This window comes from Ascaphus truei, chromosome 17, assembly GCF_040206685.1.
Source record: "Ascaphus truei isolate aAscTru1 chromosome 17, aAscTru1.hap1, whole genome shotgun sequence".
NCBI classification, from domain to species: Eukaryota; Metazoa; Chordata; class Amphibia; order Anura; family Ascaphidae; genus Ascaphus; species Ascaphus truei.
Genome location: NC_134499.1, coordinates 30747752 through 30758153, shown reverse-complemented (window position 1 = coordinate 30758153; position 10402 = coordinate 30747752). Strand labels below are relative to the sequence as shown.

At 40.8% G+C, this 10402-nt stretch overlaps 1 protein-coding gene across 1 annotated transcript; it reads left to right on the top strand.

The window, feature by feature from the left end:
- The first annotated feature begins 5496 nt into the window (after nt 1-5496).
- Nucleotides 5497-8536, top strand: LOC142467795 (uncharacterized). Its single transcript, XM_075573658.1, has 3 exons — nt 5497-5704; nt 7098-7175; nt 7539-8536. The coding sequence occupies exons 2-3, from the start codon at nt 7127-7129 to the stop codon at nt 8534-8536; spliced, it is 1047 nt and encodes a 348-aa protein (XP_075429773.1). The 5' UTR covers nt 5497-5704; nt 7098-7126.
- The last annotated feature ends 1866 nt before the right edge of the window (nt 8537-10402 follow it).

The following is a 10402-nucleotide window of genomic DNA, read 5'->3' as shown; positions in this document are numbered from 1 at the left end:
CATAGCTGAAACCCTGTCTGTTCATCAGAAACGAGAGGTTCAGAATTTAGTGAAAAGAAACAAAGAAATCTTCTCTATACGGCCAGGTAGAACTAGCGTAATTGAACATGACCTAGTCTCTGAACCGGGGGTCCGAGTTAACCTTAAACCGTACCGAATCCCAGAGGCCAAAAGAAAGGCTATAAGTTTAGAGGTTAAAAAAATGCTAAAACTAGGTGTAATTGAGGAATCCCAAAGTGGGTGGAACAGCCCTATAGTCTTAGTCCCAAAGCCAGATGGTACAACAAGGTTTTGTAATGACTACCGGAAACTAAACGCGGTGTCAAAATTTGATACTTATCCTATGCCCAGGGTAGATGAACTTGTAGAGAGACTGGGCAAAGCCCGATATCTCACAACCCTAGACCTAACAAAAGGGTACTGGCAGGTTCCCCTCACAGAAAGGGCAAAAGAAAAGACAGCCTTCTCAACCCCAGACGGCCTCTTTCAGTATAAGGTGTTGCCTTTTGGCTTACATGGAGCTCCCGCCACATTCCAAAGAATGATGGATAAAATTTTAAAACCACATGCTCGGTATGCTGCCGCCTACCTGGATGATGTGGTAATCCATAGTGAAGATTGGCAATCCCACCTTCCAAAGGTCCAAGCTGTGCTTGACGCAGTCCGGTCTGCTGGACTAACTGCTAACCCCGCTAAATGCACTATTGGTCTGGAGGAGGCCAAGTATCTGGGATATTCTATTGGCAGAGGTTTACTCAAACCCCAAACACTCAAAGTGGAGGCGATACAAAATTGGCCAAGGCCAGTTACAAAAAAACAAGTAAGGACCTTTTTGGGGTTAATTGGGTACTATAGAAGGTTTATTCCCAATTTTGCGACTAAGGCAACCCCACTAACTGACCTCACAAAAGCAAGAGGACCGCTAATGGTAAAGTGGTCCCCCGAAACCGAACAGGCCTTTAGAAGCCTGAAAGAAGCTCTCTGTGCCCAACCAGTGTTGGTCACACCTGACTTCTCCAAAGAGTTCGTAGTCCAAACCGACGCATCTGAGGTAGGGCTGGGGGCGGTACTCTCCCAGGAGTCTCAAGGTGAGGAGCACCCCATCCTTTATTTAAGTAGGAAACTAAATCCCCAGGAGAAAAATTACTCCATAGTAGAGAAAGAGTGTCTCGCAATAAAGTGGGCTGTAGAGACGCTCAAATACTACCTGTTGGGGAGAAAATTCCGGTTGGTCACAGATCATGCACCCCTTACCTGGATGTGTCAAAACAGGGAAAAGAATGCTAGAGTGACAAGGTGGTTCCTAAGCCTACAACCCTTTAAATTTTCTGTGGAACACAGGTCAGGGCACAAACATGGCAATGCTGACGGGTTGTCAAGGATGCACTCCCTAATATCCATGGTCGCTCATCCCTCGAGGTCTGAGCTGGGGGGGAGGATATGTGACAGAAACCAGGGGATGGTAATAAATTCCGTATATAGGGCTCCCAGGATACTAGACAGTTTCTATCCTGTTTGGCCTGGGAGTGCAGCCTTATAATACATACACTCCATCCCACAGTTTGGCAAGCGCTGGAACTGAGGGATGAGAGATCCAGACCAGAGTTTGTCTGCTGCCTGATTTCTGTCACCTGTCATGCTAATTAGGAATCAGGTATGAAAGACTGATTTCCTGTTTGCTCTGGTCTCCCCACAAGAGCCAGGAGGCTGGAAGGCTGCTGAACTACAGAGGGGAGAAGCCTCTTCCCCAAACAGGTTCAATCTTTCTGTTCATTTGTGTAAGACTGCAAAAGTACCGTGTTTTGATGTTGGAAGTGGAAAAGCCACTTCCAACCCTGAGTCAGGGATATCTAAGTTAAGTTATCGCTCAGGTGAGCAGCTTTTGTTTTGATCTGTTTTCTGTTGTATGCACTGTGGCAGTCTCAGTGCCTGGGACTGAATAAACCAGGCATAGCCTGTTTAAAGGAACAGTACGTGACGCCTCATCATTTAACCTACCCTAAAAGACCGTGTTCTAAACAGTCCCGGACAAACGACGGAGCCCCGGAGTAAGCCGTTTGTCACAGTATGTATATATATATATTATATATGTATGTATGTATATATATATATATATATATTATATATATATATATATATATATATATATATATATATATATATATATATATATATATATATATATATATATATATATTTGGGTGTATCTGTTTTTTAGCATTGAAACAGTCACATTATTATCGTTTAGAAAACAGTGTGGTTGATACAAATGCACAACCCCGTCCTTGTCCACTCCTACTCATTTCACGCCTCTTCCATTGTCTTGATCTATTGGCACATAAACTACTTGAGAGGTTGCAGAAGTCAGTGCAAATCCCTTTGTAAATGGAGACATGTTATATTGGATTAGCAAAGGCCACTTGTAAAGCCCTGCTCGCACTGCTCTCTTACATTCCATTGAACCAATAAAAGGAAGGGGAAAAAACAGCCATCACCTTATTATGAATGTAAAGGTTACACAAGAGAAGAATGATGAGAATAACAATTACTGAGATCAATAACACTTTTCTTCCTTTCTGTTTGGAAAAGAAACTAAAAAGAGAAGGAAATTACCTTCTGCAGCCAGAAGACCATAGTAATTATTTGGTGTTATTATTTGATGCATTTAACTTTCTGATCGCTCTTGGGTCTTATTGGAGCTCCTTTGTTTAGGTTGTCATTAGCAGAATTGTATACAGTTGGGCTGTATTTGTCCTGTTAGCATAAGAGCCCTATCTGATATTTAGTGGGTAACGTGCTCCAAGCTGTCTGTAATGACAGGTTTGCATTTAACCCCTTCATTGCAAGAGGGGCAAGTGACCTATTACAAAGCAAAGTGAATAAGACTGTTTTCCCGTAAGTGAGACTGCTTCAGTGACTGAGACTATTTTAATAAGTGAAACTTCTCTCCAACAAGTGGGGCCACCTTATAATTAGTTAGATTGTCGCCCATTTATGGAAACTGCAAGACCATCCTCTACTGAATGAAACAACCTTCTAATGAGTAAGACTCCCGTCAAATGAGGGAGACTGTTCATATATGTGGTACTGCCTTCTAATTAGTGAGACTTCCAGTTAGTACGACTGTCCTCTAATTAAGTGAGACTTCCTGCTAATGAGTACAACTGTCTTCCAGTGAGCAGTGCTGATTGCCAATGGATGCTGCTCGTTGTCTTCCAATGAGTAAGGCAAACTTTTAATGATTGAGTGAGTCTTCCAATGAGACCAGGTTGCATTCTAATAAATGAGTGAGACTGTCTTTCCAAAGGGTGGGACTGCCTTTCCAATGGGCGAGACTGCCTTTCCAATGGGTGAGGCTGCCTTTCCAATGCATGAAACTGCCTTTCCAATGGGTGGGACTGCCTTTCCAATGGATGAGACTGCATTTCCAATGGGTGAGACTGCCTTTCCAATGGGTGAGACTGCCTTTCCAATGGGTGAGACTCCCATCCAGTGAAAGACACTCTATCTGTATGAGTCAAATTTGGGCGGTCAATTAACAGCTGGAATGAGTCATCCGATATCTCAAGAGATCCCATTCTATAATAATTTAGTCGTCTCTGACCTTCACATGCTGTTTTTTCCTCACATCAGGAGAGGGCTCAATCAACGGATAATACCAGCACAGTCATAGACTGGAAATAGTGTTACTTACTGACACTATGAGGGTGTTAGTAGTCAGGGTGCTATTGCATTGAAACTCCAATTGACTTCAATGAGAGTTTCCGTGTGATTGCCCCCCTTCCCTGCATCTCCCAATCAGCACTATCGCTATCCCCAAGAGACACTATGGGCCTCATGCAGTAAGCGACGATTATGTGAAATCGGCAAGCTTATCGATTAGTCATGTTATTGGCGTTTTTCCCTCTCCGTATGCAGTAAGTGCCGAATACATTCAAAATCAACCAGAAAACAAATCCGCCCACTCTCACGATGATGAGCCGATCACACACAGGTGTATCGGCGTGCGTGGCGGGGTGCTGTTAGGTTGCACAATCACAAATCTTGCTGAATCAGGCGAAACAAGCATGTTTTTGATTGCGCGCCATATTTAAAGGCAACGTGTACTGCTAATCATTCTCTGTGTTGTTGGGAGTGAGAGAGAGAGAGAGACGCACAGAGCTGGACGATTGAAGATTTGCATATTGACTGAGAGACTTGTTGTGTATTGGGTGAGCTTTGTCCTTTGTTGTTTTGTTTACATCTTTGTCTTGTTTTATATGTGGAAGTGGGTCGTGTGATTGCCTGTACATTTCTTGTCTGTTTTTTGTGAGTGCTGGAAGTATGCCCGCAAAGCGTGGGAAGAGTGATGCTGGTGGGAGTGGGAGTGCTACTCGTGGGAGTACGCGTCGGAGTGAACGTTCTGTTCAGGGGAGTGATGTTGCTGGTGCACCGAGTGGTGTTGCTGGGAGTGGGAGTGCTGTTGTTGGGAGTGGGAGTGCTGGTGCTGCGAGTGGTGTTGCTGGGAGTGGGAGTGCTGTTGTTGGGAGTGGGAGTGCTGTTGTTGGGAGTGGGAGTGCTGTTGCTGGGAGTGGGAGTGCTGTTGCTGGGAGTGGGAGTGCTGTTGCTGGGAGTGGGAGTGCTGTTGCTGGGAGTGGGAGTGCTGTTGCTGGGAGTGGGAGTGCTGTTGCTGGGAGTGGGAGTGCTGGTGCTAGGAGTGTGAGTGCTGGTGCTAGGAGTGGGAGTGCTGGTGCTAGGAGTGGGAGTGCTGGTGCTAGGAGTGTGAGTGCTGGTGCTAGGAGTGGGAGTGCTGGTGCTGGGAGTGCTGCTGGTGGCGCAGTTGCTGATGGGGTGTCTGGTGGTGGCGTGCTTGCTGGTGGCCAGCTTTTGGAGGCTCTTCCATTGGAAGAAGGAGAGTCCAGTCAGCACCAGCCAAGCTCTGACCCTAAACCTGCTCGGAAAAAACGTGTGGAGAAGCCACGTAATCCTCGCTTCAATGACCAGGAAAATAGGGCTCTTGTCACTGGCATTCTGGAGCACTATGACAGTCTCTATGGACATTTAGTAGGTAAGTGTAACTTTACATTTATTATTCAAATACATGTGATCCTAGGTCATCTGAGTTTTGTTCATATGCAAATATGGGTACACAATATCTTTCTATGTTCATTAGTGTGGAAACACAGCTTTTTATCATGCCTTACAAGGACAAATAAACACAGGCGGTCAATTTGCCAGAACTGCATACAATATGAATGCAACCTTGCTTACATGTATAGGTTTAGTAGTGAATGCTCATGTGCTGCACATATTACACATAAAACAGCATGTTTGCTATCTCTAGGAACAGCTAGCAGTGTAGGAAACTGGTGCTTATATTATTATTCATTTACCTCATATCTTTTATATGTTTTTCAAGGGCGGACAAGTGCAGCAAGCAAAAAAGAAATGTGGGACACAATAGTCATTGGTGTCAATGCCTGTGGGAATAGTGTCAGGGACAAGTATCATTGTCGGAAAAGATTTGATGATATTAGGTCCAAATTGAAAAAGAAAATACAAGACCAACGCGTGCATGCTACTGGCACTGGAGGTGGGCCCACACCACAACGTCTCATATTGACTCCATTGGAGGAGCTGCTTCGGCCAAAATTACTTACCGTCGTCGTGGAAGGCTTGGCTGGTGACCGTGACATTGGAATTTATCCGTCACAATTTCCAGCAGGTGATAAATATTACTGTACTAGGCGTGTCGTTGCTTACAGTTATTTTGCATATTTACACTGCTTTTTATACTGTCTTCACAATATAAGCATACCTGCATCTATATATGTATATGTCTGATTCTGTATATATATATCTCAAAATAGACATATATGTAGTAGTCCTACTAAAAGCAGTAACTAATATAGCACGTGCCATTGCGTGCTCATTTACATGTGAATTCCCAAAATGCATAGCTGCAGTGGAAGCAATTGATGGTGGGCGAAGATGGGGAACAACAGGGTAGTACACATGTGTAACACATGTTCATGAGAAATTATTAGTAGCTACAGGTACAGAACAGAAATATGTATCATATTATTGTGTATTTTATTGATTTTACTCCGACAAACATGACATTACTGCCTATTTTAAGCATGCATCAAAGAAATTGCATGTAACGGCCTACAAACATCACTGGCACTAACACATCTATAGTTGCTTATGAAAAGGTCCATTTTTGCTTTATGTCATATACAGACAGCATAATGAGGCACACGTATCATATGTTATGTCATTGTTTTCATAACTTAAACACTGCAGATGACTACTTAGCTCATCTACCATTGTGTTAAAGCAGCTGCAATTAATATCTCATCACAGCATACACTTCAACAGAGGGGGTGGGGTTCAGCACACACACTAATTACAGCCTCATTTCACGGTCAACTTAGTTCACACCATTTGCACCTGTTTCAAGTCATTGAAAGGTGTGGCTGATTAGGCTTTTTGGGGAAGGGAATACCTTTCTTACAACATGAATAGCACAACTGAAGTTAATCACACTCATTTGAAAGCTTAACTCTAGCTACTAAATGCCCCAACAACTCATTACTTATCAAAGCGTACGTCACACATTAGTTCACTCATATCTATAGTTGAACTACTATGAAAGACACATTATCACACACTGCATGTGTTGTCTTGTTGAGTCACAGCCACATTCAGGTGTGCCACATCTTCGATTAATGTACCACACATATCCTCTACCAAAAACAACACTTTTTGCAATATGACCACCTTCATGATAACCATTGTGAATGGTCATCTCATGATAGTTATGTACATTATGATACTGATATCACTACACAACATATGATTTTTAGGTACAAATTTAATGTATTTTTCCTCACGCATTACTGCAGAACCATAGTATGTTGTATGTTAGGGAACTCAAAAGTTCTAAGTACACAGGCATGTACATTGTTATTACAACTATTTATGTTCACTTTCACACACACATTTTGGGTTAAGGAAATGATGCTGTTAGATACTCATAAATACAGAACATACAATAACTGTTTGTTCAATATTTACACATGTAAATGTAAAACTTATGTTATTGTTATATATAGTTGCCCCTGGAGGACATGTGTCACCTGAGATGGAACAAGTGTCTTCACCTGGGTCAGCCAGCTCAACACTACTAGAAGGTGAGTGTATCATTTGCTGGCCATATAATATGTGCTCTTCTATATGTTATGTTGTCATGTGCATTATTTGTTTTGCACATCTTCTTTAAATAGGATTACTTAGTGTCAGTGAAAATTAAGTGTAAGGCAACATGTATTGTGTTAGTGATGTTAATTATCATGTAGGACTTCTGAGTTTAGAGCAACTTTTCATTCATTCATATTTCATACTGAGTCCAAACATTATTCGTAAGTCAAGGTAGTTTTTAATGAGGTTATAAAACGTATGCTAACATGTTAGGTGTTACTTAGGACACAGTACAATTACATAGTAACACAGCATACATTAACATGCCATTTAATAATGTGTACATTTCTTTTTAGAACATCATGGTGATGAGGATGATGAGTATGATGAGGATGACGCCACAGAAGAGACTGAAATACAATCATGTGACCATGAAGAGGTGCCAATAGAAACTGTTGTACCGCCAAATCGTCCATCAACTTCCACATACGATGCAATTGTAGCTTCAGAGGGAAAAATAGTGGACGCAGAAAATCGTCGCCATTCAGACATGATGACAGTGCTGGAAAGGATGATTGGACTGCAGGAAGAAACAGTATCACAATTGGCACATCTCCACAGAGTCTTCATTGAAGTGCCTAAACAGTTGCAAAAAATCAACACCTCATTCGAAGCATTAGTTGTTCAGCAAACACAAGCTAATTACTGGAGAATGACTAATGTACCACAATTCAACACCTCCCAGCCAGGATCTGTTCATGCAGGTCAGTTTTCACCACATTCATCTGATATTCATTCACCAGGCCCAAATGTTACCGGTCAAGTAGCAGACATTGCTGTGCAGGTTCCTGATGACATCCTACCGCTGCCATCTGTACAAATTCAGCAGCAGACACCTACAAAGGAGGCGACAAAAACAAAACAAGACACACATGAAACAGACCAACCATCACTTGTGCAGTGTCTACCAACTTGCTCACATGTGTCACTGGGCACAAGCCCTGTCCGTGAACAGTCACTACCCAAAAGCCCTGTAGGTGAATCGCTGCCCAAAAGCCCTGTAGGTGAGTCGCTGCCCAAAAGCCCTGTAGGTGAATCGCTGCCCAAAAGCCCTGTAGGTGAATCACTGCCCAAAAGCCCTGTAGGTGAGTCACTGGCCACAAGCCCTGTAGGTGAGTCACTGGCCACAAGCCCCGTAGGTGAACAGTCACTGGCCACAAGCCCTGCCCGTGAAGTGCCAGAGGCCACTCAAAGTGGCTCTGTTGTGCCTAAAGTTGGTGGCAAAAGAAAAAGGAAAATTCAAGAGACAACAAGCAGGCCTGTTACTCGCTCGCAAAAGGAACAAAAAAAATAAATGTTATAATTCAGAAAATATGTGTTTGGCCTTGTTTTGTTGACTTCAGATTATCTAATTACTATTGTATGTATGCTGAAGACTGTGTTGTTTCCAAACTTTCAACTATGTTCTTGTACACGTGAAGTTTTGGAAATGTTAACACTCATAATTAATTGTGTTATAAATATTTATGTTGTAATCGTCTGTTCAGTAATGGTCCACCAGGAGCCAGTTGCTAAGTTTAGAGAAGCTGCCATTGACTTTGCAGCAAAACATTGCATTTGGGTGTGTTAATTGATGTAAGAATTGCATATGCATATTAGTCACATGCAATTATTAAAACACCTAAGTAAGTGCAAACATCTTTCTTGTACGTGTACAGCAGGATTATGTGTAAATTATTACTTACCTTTGCCTTGCTTGGCCATTGTAATTTTGTCCTTTAATCAGTTGTGTGTTCGTTTCTATAACATCTCAGAATGTATAATAATATATATACACACACACACACACACACTGAGTGAGTGTGAGTGTGAGTGTGAGTGTGTGAGTGTGTATATATATATATATGTATATATATATATATGTATATATGTGTATATATATGTGTGTATATATATGTGTGTATATATATGTGTGTATATATATGTGTGTATATATATGTGTGTATATATATGTGTGTATATATATGTGTGTATATATATGTGTGTATATATATGTATATATGTGTATATATATATATATATATATATATATATATATATATATATATATATATATATATATATATAGTACTATATAAACTGGTATACACAAACTAATACACTTCATGCTTCCTTGTGAAAGCACACTATTTTAATAATACAGGCCTAATGTTTGAGAAATATCCTAAGTATGAGACTCTAACAGTATTGTGCTTAAACAAATGTTTATTACTTCATTCAATCATGTTTCTCACCATTTAAATAGGTTTCATACAAGGTATACTTAATGCCATCAATGTTGTGTGTACTCCTGCAATATAAAAAAAAAAAAAATATTATATATAAATATATATATATTTTTATAAGAGATATATTTATATATATATATATATATATATATATATATATATATATATATATATATATATATATATATATATATATATACACACGTATTTAAACTCATGCAGACAGGGAGTTAACCAGACTTTCACATACACACAGAAATGTAAGCGGGGAAAAAACATTTCTTTTTGCAGGTGTGTTTTTACTGATATGCCTGGCTAAGAAATATTTTCACACACTGGTCTTTGTTAGTTTTCAACAAAACACTATGTGAACGCATTCACAGTCTAGGGATGTTTTTCACAAACGAGATAAAAGAAGGAGAAATGTTTCTCCCACAGTCCCATATCACGAACCACAACTGTTAACCCAATTAGACAAACAAATCCAATTGGCGTTTGAAATAAGGAGTCAAAGTAGTTACTTTTGTTGACCTTGACAAGGAAAAACAGGAGTTTGTTAGCCATTCAGCACATTCATTTTGATGAGCAAATAACACAGACCTGCACACAGCTTTTGTGCTACTCAGACATGGCTGATGAATTCGTTAACAATATTAATCCCCTTTTAGGGTATAAGTACATGATCTGTGAAGCCATCTTGAGCAGTCGCGGACAGAAAGCAAGCACACGCCAAATCGATGATTTCATTCGAGCAAAATATCCTTATTACCAAGACCGTAAGCATGCACGGAATTTTAATTCCTCAATAAGATTCACTTTATCAAGTAATGACTTTTTTGAACGTGACCAGGATAAGCTACAACACACCTATGGTTTCTGGAAGATTGCCCCGGAAAAACAATTTCTCCTGAAAGACGGCACTTATATTGTCG